Genomic DNA, 18,269 nt, shown 5'->3' with positions numbered 1-18,269 from the left:
AATCTTGTCTAGAAATTGGAATTTGACTAATAATTGCGTTGATAATGTGGAAAAATAACTCCTTGACGTATGGTGATGTAGTAAAATTGCATAAATAAAAACTTTGAATTAACATGAGCAGAAAGATCGTTGGAGGGAGAAGATGGTATTTTGACTTAATTTCAGAAAGGGTTGATATTTAAATTCTAACTACCTACGTGTGAGTGAAGAACACCTGAAGTCATTTGTAAAATAAGTACAGTAAAGCACAACCATAAAAGACCTGGAAATAGGTCTCGCATGAGAGTCTATTTGATAATTTCTCCCGATGGCTGCAAGCAGACAAAAACCTCTCTGCTGGCCTCCAGCCCTCCCGCAGCACTGAGACACGGCTCAGCCACCTCCGTCTGGCCCTGTTTGGAAAATTGTTGTTTCCTGGGTTTTGGCAGGAAGGGGAATTGGATTTCAGGCTACCTGTTACAGCAAAGATTTTGTTGAATGAAAAAACCCAAATAAATATGCATGTAAAAGTTAAAGAAGCTTTGGTTCGAATACAGGTTCAGGAAAACAACTGATGTAGAAAATGTGAGAATAGATACAGGGGTATTTGTTGCAGAAAGGAACGCTGTATTGAAACACTTCATAGCATGAGTGGGATGAATTCCCCTGGTGACCTTGAATTGTTGCTAGCCATTTCTTTGGACAATGCATCCAGGGTCTTCATTTCTCTTCTCAAGGAAGGTGCAAACTGCACTCTGCAAAATATTCTGCAACTATTGCTGTCCTCAGGTTGCTTCTAAGAAAAAGCCAGTGATCAGTTCACTTCCATGTTTAGGCTTATGCTGCTGTCTTGTGTTTGCTTCTCTACATATGACAGCTCACTACATTGCTTATATTTGTATCAGTCCCATGGGCGAGCCTTAACTTTAATAGGTTGTTCACCGTATAGAAGTATCCAGATTCTGCAGGCATTAATAGCATCAGGAGGTAAACAAACATAATTAGGTGTAACAGGTACCTCGGGGTGCTTTTAGCAGAGTGGCTTTTGGTTTTGTTTTTTACTCCTGAGTGGTCCCTTAACTGTTCCAGTTAGGCAGATCTTGTTTTAGAAACGGGTACTGCTTTTCTTTCTCTGATCTGTGTAATTTGTGAACAGGCTCTTTGCTAAATAGGAGGGTAGATTAGATAAGAATAGAAGAGGTTGCAGCCATTGTATAAGACAATACGTAAGACACAGATTCTCAGAAAGGACATGGAAGAATTTCAATCTGAGTTGGAAAAAATAAAATTTGCAAAATAGCCTGCATGTTCTTCCATGATGAAGGCTAGGACCTTGACAGGATGTGTAGCAGAGCAGGCTTTTTTCGGTCTTATTTTCTACTTGTTTCATATCCTTCAGCCTCATATCAGTGTACTGTGATAAAATTCAATGGTCTGTTATAAGTATGTTTGCTCTAAATTTAAAAATTAATGAATAAAAAAAATAATTATCTAAATAATGGGCTTGCAAATTAATTGGAGAAAGCTGTATGGTTATGTCATCCGTACTACACGAGTGGTACAAAATTATTTCGTCCAAATGATCCATGCCCAGTATTGGCAGGAAGGAAAATCTAGCATCCACCTTTTTCTTAGAATTGTTTACTACTGTGGCATTGTCTTCTCCTGTCCTTGCTGTTCTCTTAAGCTGCTTTATAAAGGCCCAACGATAAGAATATTTAGGAAAAAATTCTACATTCTCATCTTTGTATCCTTTTTCAGATACTCCATTTTGCCCCTCTTTCACTGCAGTATGTTCTAGGTAGTTCTTCCTCTTCAAGTATTTCATAATTTTAATTTTCCTGCTGTTACATCCTAGTAGGTTTTTATGTCAACTCCTCATTGTTCCAGGTATTTCTAGTTTTGAACTTTGTCTATTTCTTCTATAAATGCATGGAATTTCCTTCCAGATCTCATCTTTCAAATAGCACTTTGAAAACCTTTTCTGTATTGAAAAAATTATATATTCTTTATTGTTTTGTACTGCTTCGTACATATCTACTTGTCCTCAGAGATAGGAGGGTGTTCAGGGTATAAGCTATTGTCATTTTTGGGAGCTGCATTTAAATCAGTCTTGATGCTATCATGATTAATGATGTGTTATTCATCTAGTAAAGCTTTAAAACTCTTTACGAGCATAGTAGGTATCTTAAGACTTGTGGAAAAATGGGTAAAATAAAGAGAAGAAATAATATGCCGAAGAATAGAAATAGTGCTTTCCCAGTAACTAAGTTCATTCTTTCATCCTTATGTTCTTCAGAAAATATTTTTTTCCCTTATTCATAATTGGCTACACTTATCCAAATAACAGCATTCGTATTTAGTGGTACATAATAACATTAGTCAACTTGTTCAGAAAGCTGGTGCTGATGTTACTTCAGCTCATGAATAAATGAGAGTTCTGACATTATTATTTGCAATAGCTCTAAAATATAGATAGATTTTCTGGAAATAAAGGGTTTATGAAAAATGTAGGGGTTTTTGTTTGCCCGTCCTTCCCTTACATAGTTGACATTTCATCGTAAGAAGAAAATGTGTGGGATTCCATATTTCTTCATTGGAAAGGAAGGATTTGTTTGCATTTAATATAATATTATTGTAAAAAATTAACAAATCGAAAATTTCATTGTGAACAAAATTCATTAGATAAGCCTAGAAAATGAAAAATGCATTTGAGGGTTCTTAGCACAGAGATGCTGCCTCTGCATTAGAAAATTCAGAAGTTGAGAAGGTATTTCCACAGAATTGCCAATGTATGTTTCTTGTCTGCTTATACTGTCTTATGCTTGTATAGCTACATGTTATCAGGCAGTATACGGATATAGCTGGATCTTCAGTCTGTCCTACTATGTTCTTAAATCTGTATTTAGGAAGGCTGGTTTTTACTACTGGTAGTATTAAAGATAGATGCATAAATACCAAGGAGTGCTAGGAAGAATGTCTTCAAGAGCCCACATGCAGAGGTGTGGGCTTATGTCATGCTTACAAACAAAACAAAAAAGGCTTAAAATGAAATGAACATTCACGAAGTTTTGTAATACAGATTTTTATATTATAAAGTCAAAGGGGACCGCTGTCATTTAGCCTGTCTTCCAGATAGCACAGGCAGCAGATACCGCTGAATTAATCCATAGCTGGGCTAGAGCATAATGTCCTTTCTTGATTGAAATTTTACCTCTGGTGGGTAGTCCACAGCAGCCCAACAGTAAGTGTGTTGGGTTTGTAGCGAAACACTTGTCACTCTGTAATGACTAATTTTTAGAGTAGGTCAGTATGTCATAGTTTTAAGTTACATGGTGTTTTTTATAAATAAAAAAAATACTAATATGTGACTATCTTTTGTAGTTTAACACGGCGGCCAAACAGCTGATAGAATTGGATAAGCCCTCAGGTTCTGCTGTTGACTCTGGAGAAGGTACCTCTGGGGCATCCCACAACAATTCAACCCAAAAGCACACCGATACTAAGAAAAACACCAAAAAACGGCACTCTTTTACCTCCCTCACTATGTCCAACAAGTCTTCACAGTCTTCTCAGAATCGCCACTCAATGGAAATCAGTCCTCCTGTCCTTATCAGCTCCAGCAACCCAACTGCAGCAGCCCGCATAAGTGAGCTGACGGGGCTTTCCTGTAGTGCCCCTTCTCAGGTAATTTACATCAAATCAAATATAAACCGTGTATTTTTTTAAAAAAATAACTATAAAGGCTTCTGATCTTGTCAGATTACTTGCTTCACGTTATTAATTATATGTAATTAATATTAACGTATGCTTTCACAAAGTTTATCTTCCAACATGAGAGCGTTTAAGGAAAACATTTTACAACACTTCTTATGCAATGATCGTAAATATTTTTGGTCTTGCAAGCTAATTTTTTTCACAATAGTTAATTTCTTAACTGCCACGAAGATTTTTATTAAACTGTGGAAACTAGAAACTGGAGTGATTTAATTTCTTGGGTTTTTTTCTAAATTGAATGTAATATTGGATGTTAATAAAGCGCATGCAAGTAAAAGGTAAATTCAACTTGAAAATTACATGAATTCCAGAAATGTACCATATTAATCTGATTGTGATAAGTAGAAATATTTATCTGGCTTTATTTAATTGTTAATCTCCTGTTTCATCAAAGCTTTTAGTTACAAGCTACAGTAGCTTGTGAACAGTTGTCTGTTTCACACAGAGATTACATTTTGGGAGAAGAGATAGTAATGAAGGCTAAGAAGGGTTGGTGTCATTTTACATGAGCTGGTAAATAGGTTTTATTTGCATGTCTTTGGGATCTGACAGCCTTTTATGAAAAAAAAAGAAAACTGACATTGGTCAAAGTGTGTTTCACGTCACTAGTTCAATAGATCTCCAAAGTTTCTGAAACATTGGAGGGAAAAAAAGCAAGCAGTGTGATCCAATACTGTTTGTTTGAGTATCTAACACAAAATTAGTTCTAGGCTAAAGTTATAGATAGTGGAGTACTGGTGATTTTGACCATGAAGCTTACAGCTGTGTCAGAACCAGCTCTTATTAAACTACTCAGAACTGACTCTTCCATTTTTTTTTATTCTTTGACAGGTTCATATCGGTACTACGGGGCTAATTGTGACTCCACCCCCTAGCAGCCCAGTCACAACAGGGCCTTCATTTACCTTCCCATCAGAAGTTACCTACCAAGCTGCTCTTGGTGTAAGTACCATTTAAGAAAACTCAGCCTTCACATTTATCATTAGTCTGTACAGTCTTTTTTTTAATTCCCTCCAGTTCTGATACAGTGATTTGAAATGATGGGTTTATGATGATTGTCTATGTGATAGACAATGGTATAAATTGGAACTATAGCAAAAGCATTATTGATACAATAATATCTGCATCCTGTCATGCATATCCATTTCTCCAGCTTTCCTCTGTCATTTCTCTGCAGTAAACACAAGGAGCATGCTGCCTTCCAGAACAGTGTTTCTTTTCAGCATGAGTAGGAAAGAGATTATACTGGGGGGGGGGGGGGATATTCGGGGAAATAAGCAAGATCTTACAAAAAAACATCAACTTGAGACCACAGCTGCCAGATATTTCTGTCTTATTTGACTCAATATTATCAAGATTCTCTGAAATAAGTTTCAAAACTCTGCTTTTTTCTGATTAAATATAATGATTTTAGTCATGCGTATGCCTGTGGCAGATGAACATATCTAGCGTGTCTAAGTTAGGTTCTTGGAGATCAGTACGAAGAACTGTTGCAAATGGCCATATTTTAAAGGAAGGAATACATTGCAATGCTGTTTCCTTTGGACAAAGCATTCAAAAAGTACAGGATTTCATTCCAAAACCAACTGAAATTCTTTATTTTGCTGTGCTTGTGGTGGAGATGCTCTGGAATGTCCTACTGCACTTATCGGAGCCTGACCTTAACTGCAGTAAAGATTGTGGATACCAGTTTTCAGAGATCTTCAAGGGAACTTAATAAGCCTTTATGTTGATCATAGGAATTCTCTAAATTTAATTCTTGTTGCAAGTCCAGAAATTGTACCCCTCACTTTTAGAGGGAGAGGGACAGCTGAATAATAAATATCCACTTAGTTTAAAATAATAAACCAAAACAAACAAGCCAAACAAAAAACTCCAAGGCTTGATCTTGTTTAGGTGTCTAATTATCCTTGCAGTCTTTTAAAGCCAGTAAAACATAATGAGTAGCCTTGCTGCTAAATTTGTCTGGTTTTGTTTTCAACTTCCAGCACTTGGATCATTTTACACATTTGTCTGCAAAATCGAAGGCAGAATTGTCTGTCTTCTATTATCAACTTGTTGTTGTTTACGTAAATGCTTAGGTGTGGCTTGGTCACAGCTGAGAGGTTGCATTTTGACAGCTTTCTTCGCGGCTCTTAAGTTATGTTTTCCAGTCCTTAAAATTATGATGTTGTTACTTTCTGAATTATTTCCAATACTTTGTTCTGGCATGGCAAGCACATGGTAAGCACATTCCAGAACTGAGTACAGTACTGCACAGTCATTCTTAGTGTTGAAAATACTTTTACCCTGATAGTCTGGTGTTTATATCTTGAGAATTTGTATCCATTCATTTGGCCTGAGTGTAGCAGAAAGTTTAAGTTCAGCTAAATATCCACAAATTTTTGTCACTAGTGATGTAATAATTTATCTCACCCAAGGAAATGTATTTCACATTCTTTGTTCTTCAGACAGATGATCTTATTATTGACAATTGTACGCACAGTGTGCTTTTGCCCTGCCTTACTGAGTGATGCAGATTGCGCTGCAGCGACGCGTTGTCCTTTTATTCTTAAGAGCTCCTTCAATCTGTGGATCATCTGTGCAATCCTACTGTTAAATGTGTATTAATCTCGAATGAATTAATAATCTCCTTGTATTTAGATTCATATTTTAAAGTCACAGAGTGGTTGAGGTTGGAAGGGACCTCTGGAGGTCATCTAGTCTAATGTCCCTGCTCAAGCAGGGCCACCTAAAGCCAGTTTGCCCAGGATGGTGTCCAGACTTTTGAATATCTCCAAGGATGGAGATTCCACAACCTCTGCAGGACACCTGTGCCAGTGCTCAGTCACCCTCACAGTGAAAAACTGTTTCCTGATACTCAGACTGAGCCTCCTGTGTTTCAGTTTGTGTTTCACTGGGCACCACTGAAAAAAGCGTGGCTCCGTCATCTTTGTACCTTCCCTTCAGGTACTTATAAACATTGATGAGTTTCTCCTGAGCCTTCTGTAGGCTGAACAGTCCCAGCTCTCTCACCTTTCCTTGTAGGAGAGATGCTCCAGTCCTTTAATTACCTTAGTGGCCCTTTGCTGGACTCTCCAGTATGTCTGTGTCTCTCTTGCACTGGAGAGCCCAGAACTGGACACAGTACTCCAGGTTTGGCCTCATCAGTGCTGAGGAGAGAGGAAGGATCATCTCCCTTGACCTGCTGGCAAGACTGCTCCTAATGAACCATTACACTTCTTTGCCACAAGGGCACATTGTTGGCTCCTGTTCAATTTGGTGTCCACCAGGAAGGACTCCCATGTCCTTTTTTTGCGTATGTACATCTCATACTAGAAACAATTAGCTGCTTATATACTAATCCATGTAATCTTTTATATTTCTTTCATTCTGTCCTTCAGAAAATACCTGTGAGAACTGAGCAAACAAAATCAATTTTGGTGCCATTTGTGCTGTTAGTCAGAATACAAGTCTAGCTAACATATATGCTGCAAACGTTGAGTAATTAATTTGATTTGTGGATGAGATATGTTTTGGAGAGGATGGGGTAAGCAGGATTCAAAGCATAATTTCAAAAGTTCTGTCAGAAGTTGCTTTTTTTTCCCCCCTCACAGTAACAAACACTTTTGTTTGTTATTAAGAATCAGTAGTTCTTTCTTTGATGCCAACATGGAAAAATACTTTATTTTGGTACTGGTGCAAAGTCATTAAACCACCTTGGGTGCTTTAGTTGCATAAGCTTTTTCAAAAGCGATCTTACCAATGGTACCCACAGGAATTAAATTACAGTGCTAAACGCAGCATGGAGTGAAACTCCTGCCACATGATCGTCCTGTATCCTGGAGCGCTACTTTCTCTTTGTGATAACCATGTTCCTGGTTATGTTTCCAATTAGGCATATAATTCCCATTGAGAACCTGAATTATTCTCTGCCACCCTCTTTAAAAGTCAATAACCTTCTGTACATGATGTTCTGTTTCTTCTTGACTTGTTTTCAGCATGACTAAAATACAAGCTGGCAGCTCAGGCTACAGTCAGGTCGTTCCTGTGTTCTTTTACTATCAGTGATAGATTAAATGATGATGCAGTTTATAGTCACAGACTGTGAAGTGTGTCTCTTACGTCCACTTTTCCTCTTGCTTCATGAACTCTTGTTTTAATTCTAGAAATGTGCAAAATGGTTCTGACAGGTCAAGAGAGAAGGTGATGTTCTTGTCTCTCTAGATGTTTCCCATCTGGAAATACCTGACATTCTGAGTATTAATTTGAAGCTACAGAACAATTGTGATTGTATGATTTCATACATCAGAAGTGATTGGCTTGAGTCGTTTTGGTTTTGTATTTTTTGCTTTTGTAAGTATAAACTCCTGCATTTCTCTGAGCTCTCCCTTTAGCTTTTTTTTTCATTTCTGAATACTAAGCAAATGACAAGGGAGTTAAATTGGAACAGGGCGTTTCTCTTTAGCATGAAGATGGTTTAATTGGATCTTCTTCCTGTCAGTTGTTTTCGTGTATATAATACTATTTGAAGTAGTTGATTGCTCTTTGAGAGCAAGCTGTTTATACAACTTCTTTTACTTCATGCCAAACTCGGATTAAGGGGAAAAGAAGAAATCAGAGAGGATAAGCGTGATTCCCCATCAACAAAGAATCCTGAATTTATGCATCATTGCTATATTTATCAGTCCTGAATCTAGAAGGAAAGAAAAGCTAGGGTCTTCTCTTATGTTCTATAGCAAAGATGGCTTTTTTATTGTTAAGAGGAGGTATTTTGAGCTGTCTTGTTGGGTAGCAAGTTTCTCTAAGGCAGTTGAGATTAATTCCTAGCCCAAAGGAGCCTGTGAGTCTTTTATCTATGTACACGTATAGGATCACATTTTAGTTTGTTACATTGTTATTTTCGGAAATGTCATGGTGGTTCTAAAAATGCCGATTGTATTAATTTTATTTTGTCCATAATAGTCTTTTGTAGATGCTGTTTGGTACCAAATGTTGTATGAAGTAAGTTATTTACAAATTTGCAGCCAAAATTGACATAAGTAAAACTTAGGAATGAGAGTGCGTTTGTTGAGTGACCGTATACACTATTTGCTGCTTGCATCACTTAAGCAACTTTTAATTTGCATTCAGAAAACCTGTGATAATTTATTTAAAAGTTTTGTTTTACAGCAGCAGTTCTTTAGCCTAGTTCTTTAGCCGGGAGCATTAATTCTTGTTTTGTGTTTTGAGGTTTGATTCTTTGAAATTGAAGAAGCTATGAACTGAGACAAACTTCTCACAGCTGAGACTTTTGACTGTGATATTATCATTTACACTGTTCTCGGGGACTTCAAACCACAACTTTGCCCTTTTAATGGGTGCATTAATTGGTCTGCTTTTCTTGGCCACTGGCATTTTTGAACCTTGTAGGTGCTTAGTATATTTGAAGTTCTTTATAAAATATAAATAGCAGATGTCAAGTTCAGTAGTTGTTGGGTGAAAATATGCACGTACAATTATGTAAGGCTCATTTACTTGGGAGGAAATTCTTGGATGTAATTTATAAGGTAGTTATCTAACGGAGGAGATTTAGTTGCCATAGATTTTGCTGAAAAAACTGTTAAAGCAAATATGTGATTTAAACGATGATACGGGAAAAACAGAGACAAAATATGCTACAGCAAAGTTAGAGTTACATGCAAAAGCATCAGAAGAAAAACAGAATGTAGCAACAGGTAACTTACCTTCCTTTCATTCTGCCTTTACAGTCTCTTGAAAAGTTAAAAGTATTTTGGACTGCAGTCGACCTAGATATCCATATTGCTACTTCTGCAGATTGAATATATTGACTTTAAAATGGTGTTTTGGTATGTGCAGTTAACAAGCAGAAATAGGTGGTCTATATTTGGATGGTTTACATTCGCTGATGTGCTGAAGGTTTAAAAAATTTTAAAATGCCCGTTTTTTCTTGTCCTATTCTCTTGCCCACACAAAAAAATTTACCACTCTATGTGAAAGTATATAAGGTAGTCTGAATTATTATTAATGAGGCACAAGCTGTGAGGGTTATAGTATACTGATGACATTCATCTCTCTTTCCTGTAGTTCCAGCTGATTCAATAGTGTAAGTCAGTCAGGAGGACGCTTAAATAAGAACTGTCTGAGTCTTAACCAACAAAAATTCAAATCAGCTTTTGTTGGGAAGAGGAAGCAGCTGAAAGAAATGATGAGGTTTTGTATGAGAGGCCTGTTCTTGATAACATTTATTTATAGTTCAGGAATTTTGTTAAACATGAGCCTTAATTTGTTAGCCCTCAGGGGATTTTGCAAGTCATATATTTTTTCCTAGACCTTGTGGGAACGAAGACAGTTAATGAATGTTTTTTCCACTGCTGTGCCTTTTGTTATTCTTTGGGCGAGCTGATTATTGATCTTCAGTTGACTGATATGGGAATGCACCCTAATTATATTTAAACTTAGTTATATGTATGAGTTTCTAGAGCATGAGTATAGGTACTATTTGAAGACTTTACATACATTGAGTATCAAATTATGCAATGTTTCATCTTCTAATTAAAAAAAAAATTCTCACTAATTTGCTGTTTTATATGCTTGAAAGTGCACTTGTCTGAAAAGTACTTGCAGAAACTTTCAATTTTTTCTCCCTCAACTACCTAACATAAAAGTACTCTTAATTATTTTGATAAGCATATTTTATTAAATCATGCAGGGTTTGCATATATTCTTTCACAGATTGTTGACTATGGGAACCCTCAAAACTAGCTTGTGCTCTGGAGGTAGGTATGTGTCTCAATAGCTAGAAAAATGCTTACGTGCCAGAAAACTTACTGAAAACTTAGGTAGGGCATTTAGATCTATTTTATCAAGTTGTAGCAGTGCATGCTGAGGAGCATTAGTCCTCTAAAGCCTACCAGGTAGTTTATTTAGATTTCTAAGTACTTGCCAAGACTTTAGGAGTTTAATTGGGCTGTGGCTCACTGCAGATTTCATTACCGTAGTAATAGACATGGGGAGGGGAGCAGAACCCGAATAAAGCAGAATAAAATAGAGCCATGAAGGTGCCTTTATTGCAGCTAAAAATTCAATATATGTTGTGTGCTCAAATGAATAAAATACAACGCCCAGCATTTATATCTTTAGAGATGCAGGAAGTGTGGAATCGTGACAACCTTGATATTGTGCATGAATAGGTTTAATTTTAAAGATTTCCAGCTAATAATCTCCTGATGTGGATTTACAGGTTCTACCACGTGTAGGAATCTAGATGCCTAAAAGAAGATTTGAATTTATATTTTATAGACAGGTTGCCTAAAATTTAGACACTGTGTTCAGCTTGGATTCAGCTAAGACATTTGTTGAAGCTGATTGGGAGGGGGAAATTACTTCTGCTGTAAAGCAACTGAAAGAGAAATGTTGGCATTTCAGTATGAATTACCAAGATATTTTTAAAAGATGATTGGACGGATGGAGATCTAGAATGTGAAGCAAATGCAATTGCAGTTCTTGTAAATAATTCAACTAGTAGTATCAAAGCTCACGATGTTTCTCCAGCAGGTCATGTCTGCTTTAAGTGGGATACGGGAGGCGTATTTGGTCTCAAAAGATTGTTAATGTACGACCAGAAAAAAAGCTTTACTTAAAATAGGAGTATTTCACGATACACCATGCAATTTGTATCATGACTAAGCATAAGAATTTTGACTGAAAAACTGTAAGAGTTAATCAGTTTTCTCTAGATTTGAAAGCTTTTAATCATGCAGTTCTTTACTGTGTTTTGACAGCGTAAGACTAATTCAGAGAGCTGTCTTTTTATAGACACTTCCTCCAAATGCAGCGAGGTAATAATGACACAGTATAGAACTGAAACTTATTTTCCTTATAGGTTTTTCTTTAGAAAAACAAAAAAAACCCTACCTTTAGAAGAAGACTGTTTGAGGGGAATTAAAATGACTTTCAGTTACGTATTTTCCAAACTGATAATGTAATGCTGTGCATTTATATGCTGATGTAGTGGAAAAGCCAGCACATTTTTTTAATTTATATTTTTGTTATGTGGTTTTTAAACCTGAAGTGGTGTGGTTTAGAGTTCTGTTCCTGTATTAAAGGATTGCATTAAGTCGAAGATCATGTTTGAAATGAATTCGGTTTTACATTTTCAAATGTTGGAGGTTCTTTATTACTCTTTTTGTGTGCGTTGTAACACAAACAATTATTTTTGGAAGGGGGGAAGGAAAAGTTCTCCTTTTGTGAGAGACTTTTCCCAGGAGTGTCAGTACACAAGGTCCTAAAGAATTGTCTGAGGCTTTACAGAGCAGAAGGTAACAATTGCTCCATTGATTCTCAAAAGGCACAGAAGGCTGTAGGCAGGACCCCCATTACGATCTGCCTGTAAAAGGACTGTGCCTTTTTACTGGGGTGTTTGTTAAAGATTACCAATCTTGATAATACTGAATTTCAAAAGCTAACTCTTTAAACTAGAAGAATAGGAGAAAGTGGTAACAATAGCTCAGTGACTATGGTCTCATATTGTGCTCGCTTTTGTAACCCATACATCAAAAGAAAATTTCCCCCAGAAGGGGTGGGTTTGGGTGCACTGCTGCTGAATTGTATATTATGTTTCAGCTTCAGGTTACAAAAACATTCATGTTTTGAACTACAGTCAGCAGTAGGATGCAAAATCTACCTCCTGGAAGGTTTCTGAATTTTTGTCGAGTCCTATCCTAAAGATGTTATAATTAGAAACAATGCTTTCCGTTTTTCCTGGGCTGAGAAATTGCTTGTCATTTGCTTAATTAGCTGCCAAGACTTCAAGATTTTAAACTGGAAAAAGAGAAATACAGACAAACCTAACTCTCCAGTTCTATAGTACCAGTAGGTAAAAGAACACTGAACTTGGCTGGGTTTTTTTCCCATTTCCTTAGGACACCATATTTCTTTTTTTTTTTTTTTTTTTTTTTTGCAGCTGATTCAACTCATCAAACAGTATTGATCATCTGTTGCTATTTTTTTTTTTTGTTCTCATAAAATCAGAATATGAATCCTCCACTTCCGCCACCACCTCTCTTGTCTGCGGCAATCATTGCCTCGGCCTCTTCTGGACCTCAGTCTGCAGGTGTCATCCAAAGGCCCACATCAGGATCAACTGACCAAATGGCGCATTTACGACCGCAAACTCGTCCAAGTGTGTAAGTAAAATTGAAAATTTTCACTAGTCAGAAAAATGGAATGAGATCAATAATATCACGTGTACATCATGCCAGCTGGCTGCGTTCTGCTAGAATTCCCAGAAAGCCAAGCATACAACTCAGAACAAAAGCAACACAACATATATAAAGGTGATATCCCCAAACAGCCTTTATACTGAGGGTTATTTATGTCTTAGGTAAATATAATCAGCTGCTGCTGTGTATAGAAAGGACTCACTTTGAAAATATAAAGTATTTATCATGCAGAAGATTAATGAATCCTTGAGTTAGCGATGCGGACTGTATAACTCGCGAGTGGCAAACTCTGGAGTGAATTTATTCAATGTTTTCCGTTATGTATGGAATGAAAAGGCTGTTCTCATATGGAATAACTTCTGACAAAACACAGAAAGCGCTGTATTTCATTTAGACTGTTTTATTAGCATGTCATCGTCAGACTGCTTGTGTAAGTTGCGATTGAAATTTGACTGAAGATTCTACAGTTCAGTTAATTAGAGGGTGGCAATTTGGAATGAAGGCAGAAAGCTGCTAGTTAGCGTTATGTCTTCACACTTGTAATACAAGCAAATGTGCGTCATCCTTTTGGGTGAAAATATTTTGTATATTAACGCGCTGCTGGCAACATCTTTCTTCTTGGAAACTTCTTTGTGTGTCGCTTGGAGAATCAGAACGATAAAAGAAAAAATAAAATTTAGGAGTGGCTGAACCATCTAATAGGACACGTTTGAATAATGCAAGGACGGCTTTTGTTCTGTGTCTTTATTTTTATCTTCCCACCAGGTTTCCTCCCACTCCTAAAGAGCGCCCTTCTTGTATAGCAGGTGCATCTGGATTTGGGCTGTTTCTTTGGTGTCAAGCATTTTAACGCTGCTTCTTATGGATTATTGTGCTTAGTGCAGTTAATCAAGTTCCCATCTCATTTATTCCCATCCTCCATCTTCAAAGGGTTGCTTTATATGAGGATACTAATGAAATTTTGAATGATTTAACTAAAAGGGAAGTTAATGAACACCAATTAAAGCACATCAGTTGCTTTCCCATAGAGCTTCAGTATGTAGCTTTGTAGATCACCCCTAAATCATGTACCAGCCTTTTGTTGCCAGTGTGTCATGTGTTGCCTTTAAAGCATATTTTGGACTTGCTTTACCAGGTACCTATATTGCCTTTAAAGCATTTTTGCAGATTTAATGCAGAGTTTCCTGGGTGGACAGCAAGGATCAACAATATGATGCAAAAAGGAGAAGCATACAGTTAGTGCTGTCATTACTGTGCACAAGAGACAATTTTGACACAAGAATGTTTTGCAAGGCTGTTTTTTTACCCTTGGGGTAACAGGGAGAGTGGGAAAGACCAGCATTGCAAGTAATCGTGGATCCTTTTTCGTGAAAGGGAATATTCTTCCCATCTACCTTAATTGTCTGTCTCTTGTGAAAAGTATATTCTTTTTGAGAAAATGTTATTTATTAGAATGCTATTTCCCATAGGTCTGGATCCATAATTATATAAAAGTTTTTTATATCAATGATTTAAACATTTTTCTCATGTTCAAACTGTGGCAGAAAATAGAACAGTGGTGGTTAGAACGGTATAATTTTTTAATGTGACAATAGGAAATTGTGCAATCTGATTTGAAGACTTCTCTAGGAATATTCCAGCATGCAACTGTGGGACCTTCAACTTTTTTACTTTTTTTTTCCTAAGAATGTCTGTTTAAAAATTAAAAATGAAAGCTGTTTCTGAACTCTCACTATGGTTTCAGATGCAGTCTATTATGCATTAGTGTTGGTCAGAATTAAAAAAAAAAAGGAAATAACCTTTACAAGTGAATAACTGCTAGCTACGTTACCCACAGACTTCAAGTTCTAGTAACGTATCTTTTTTTTGGCACTGCAGTTGCACAAGGTGATTCCAATTTTGCAATTTGAAAAGTAGTTCTGATACTTACTTTCACTTCTGTAGTTGATAAACACCTGTTTAATTAAGTGCACTAACTTAATAAAGAAAATGGACAATCTTATTAGATGTATTGTACGTTACATTGAAGTGCAGTTAGGAGGATGTTCTTAATGGTCCTTGTTTCCCTTAATATAATCTGTTTTAATATTTTAACAGTATGATGGATTGACTAACACGTAACCCTTTCTGCCATTGCCTTCCCATCTCTGACCAACCTCTCTCTGCCAGAAAACACAAGTGATATTTTCAATTGTTTTAGGTTTATCAATTGCATCTACTGTCCTGTCTTTCAGGTATATTGCTATATACCCTTACACTCCTCGAAAAGAAGATGAACTGGAACTGCGGAAGGGAGAAATGTTCTTAGTGTTTGAACGCTGTCAAGATGGCTGGTTCAAGGGAACTTCCATGCATACAAGCAAGATCGGTGTTTTTCCTGGAAATTACGTGGCTCCAGTTACAAGGTATATTTTTATACAAGTGTCTAAATAGTTTTCTAGTTTCAAGTCCAAAATGATTCTGTTCTTATATTTAATGCTAAAATTGGATAATAGAAGACCTGCGGGTTTTAGTAACTAGCTCATTTTTCAGTTATGTTTTGCTTTTAATTTTGGCAGGACAGTGACAAGTGCATCACAAACAAAAGTTCCCATGTCTACCGCTGGCCAAACGGGACGAGTGGTAACTATGGTCAGCCCTTCCACTGCTAGTGGAACATCTCAGAAGCTCCAGGGGAATGGTGTGGCAGTGAACTCCAGCACAGTACCCACAGCTGTGGTTTCTGCAGCGCATATCCAAACTAGTCCACAAACCAAGGTCCTTATGCACGTGACAGGACAAATGACAGTCAACCAGGCTCGCAACGCAGTTAGAACAGGTAAAAAAAAAACAAACCCAAAACAAAAAAAAACCCAGCTTTTTATGTGTGGTAGACAGACTGTAGGGTCTGTCTGTCCAAGTGTCTGGAGTCAGGGTATGTGTAAATATGTGTTGGGGTTTTTTAAGGCATTTTTTAATTTAGTTTTTTTAGAATTGAACGCTTTCTGAAATTACAATATATCTCTCTGAACTGTTGAATCTTTTATTATTCGCCTTTAAGCAACTGTGTGTACATACAGACTCCTACCATTGGGAATTTATGTGCAAGTACTTTAGGTGGAACTTCTTTTATTCCAGCAGTATCTGGGATGGGGGCATTCTTTGAGCTTCCCCACTCATATGCATTTCATATAGTAATGAAGGTGATAAGAACATCTGAGTCATAGCTTATTTTTTGTGTTATCTGCATAACAGCTACAGATTGCTCTAATTTAGGATTCACTTTTAAATCCTCTCCTAACATCTTTGAAGACCTTTAGCATTCATTCCTTCTTCTGGCTCAGGGTTGGTCCTTAGGCATTACAGTTTGTTCTGTGAACTTGACTGCAGCTTCTTTCAGCTTTGACTCTGAAACACCAAGACTATATTGGCTTCAAGATCCATACCATCTTTGTCATAAAAATCTGTGTTTCTGATAGGTATAACTTTACTGTCTGAGGCAGGCCACATCATAGCGAAACATGCCTTGTTATTTAAACCCAGATCTAAAAAGATTGATAGTGGTGTTTTCAAGAGTTTTTGTTTACCAAATCCATGCACTCGTCTGTGGATTTGCCAGGCTAGGAAAATACCACACAACTGGAGCCTGATCTGTTCCAGTTGCTCCTAGGGCCTCAAAAGAAAATGAAAAAAAAAAACCAAAAAAAAAAAACCTCCATTTCAAACTATCCCAGTGGTTCCCTCTTTCGGCTTTGAATTTGGGGCCTAAGATCTCTTGGCTGAGAGAGTCATGACAAAGGTTTTTTTAATCACGAGATTCTTATTGGCAGAGCAGACGAGAAAGCAAAAGATGCAAATGGTATTATCTGTTATCTCCTTAAGGGTGATTGTTTCATATGGTCTCAAGATCCATGAATTAGCCCACTCCCTCTGCAGTCATGCTTCTCCTAAAATACCCTGTGAATGTTCAGATGTCAGCACCAGGTTTGCTTTTGGATGTAGGATATGTACATATGTCTTCAGATATTTCATTTCCTTAATTGGCCTCATCTTCCTCCAGTCTGATCTTAGGCTGGAACAGATGTGATAGTCCTCTGTAACAACTTTATTATTTGCCTTTAAATAAAAATAACCAGGTGCTATTGGCAGCTGGTAAGAGAAACTAAGCAAACATCTGTACTTTCCTGCCTCTCAGGCATAGGAGGTTTCGACTCTAAATCCTTCTTTTGAGCTGCCAAGAAGCTTACAAGTGACAGCACAAAGGAGAAAGCTCCTGTGGGCTCCAGAGGCCTTTCTGTCCCTGCATCTCTACACTGCTGTCAAGATGAATAAGCTCTTACAGTTCCAATCAGCTGGAAAACATGACAACATACTTCCCACCAACTTTTTAGGTCAAAAACAGAAAAATCAAAGGGGCTGCATTCTCTTCACAGAGAACTTACCGTTGGATTGTGGTATAAAGGTGTAGCATTCAGTCCCAAATACAGATCTGTCCCTTATAAGAGCCTGAGAACTGAAGCAATAACGGCTGCTTCACGTTCAAATATTACAGAGAACCATGTAGGCAGCATCTGAAACCTGATCATCTTGAGCTTTCCCTAGCACCTTTGCTCAACGTTACTCTCTTGATGAGGCTTCACAGATCAATGCTGCATTTTGCAGTGCTGTTCTTCAGTTTAATTTTAGCTCAGAACTTCAAGGACCCTTCTTCAAATGATCTTGGCGAGACATTGCTTGACTTCACCCTCGCTGTATGCATTTTTTGATTAAAAGGAACTGGGAAGAAAATGTATATTCTTCCTATTTCACTTAAGGATGAACTGTATGAAAATAGAGTGACTTGAAGCATTTTTCCTACAGTTTCCATCAGGGATAAGAAAACAAAACCAGAAAGCTATTCCATACTTGTACTCCATTGATTGCATGTAAATATAGACATATCTTGAAGAATAGCAGCTACTGGTAAGGAAACTGACTTTGTCTCACGAACAAATGGCAGCATTGTTTTTCACAAAAAATCTTGCTGTGCTCTCCTTATCTTCTTTTTGGAAATGTTCATGGTTTTTGGAGTTAGGGAAGGCCTGCTACAGGGGAAGAGGTTACATATCAAAAAACAGACAGAGCATTTAGTGGTGCTTTCTTTTTAAGAAAGAATTTGCATTTCTTATCATAGAGATTGTAATTGGGTATAATACTGTGGGATTGTTGTATCAAATTTGTGAACTTTGTCAGTCTTCTCTAATGTACTGTTGATGCAATCTAACCAAATTACCAGGGGAATTTGTAGAGAGGAGAATAAAGAGAGCAAGTGCTGGAGGCTTGATTCCAGGA

At 37.2% G+C, this 18,269-nt stretch overlaps 1 protein-coding gene across 2 annotated transcripts in view; it reads left to right on the top strand.

Annotated features, from left to right (window-relative positions):
• The window catches only part of SH3RF1 (SH3 domain containing ring finger 1), a 90,478-nt gene that overhangs the window by 60,662 nt on the left and 11,547 nt on the right, over positions 1 to 18,269 (top strand). For both annotated transcript variants that reach the window (XM_074586959.1, XM_074586960.1), the window contains 5 exons: positions 3,364 to 3,666; positions 4,588 to 4,698; positions 12,769 to 12,923; positions 15,194 to 15,364; positions 15,518 to 15,777. In XM_074586959.1, the coding sequence (XP_074443060.1) occupies positions 3,364 to 3,666; positions 4,588 to 4,698; positions 12,769 to 12,923; positions 15,194 to 15,364; positions 15,518 to 15,777 (1,000 nt within the window). The remainder of the gene's footprint in view (positions 1 to 3,363; positions 3,667 to 4,587; positions 4,699 to 12,768; positions 12,924 to 15,193; positions 15,365 to 15,517; positions 15,778 to 18,269) is intronic.

This window comes from Larus michahellis, chromosome 5 (assembly GCF_964199755.1).
Source record: "Larus michahellis chromosome 5, bLarMic1.1, whole genome shotgun sequence".
NCBI classification, from domain to species: Eukaryota; Metazoa; Chordata; class Aves; order Charadriiformes; family Laridae; genus Larus; species Larus michahellis.
The sequence above is the reverse complement of the archived record's forward strand: the minus strand, read 5'-3'. Positions and strand labels throughout refer to the sequence as shown.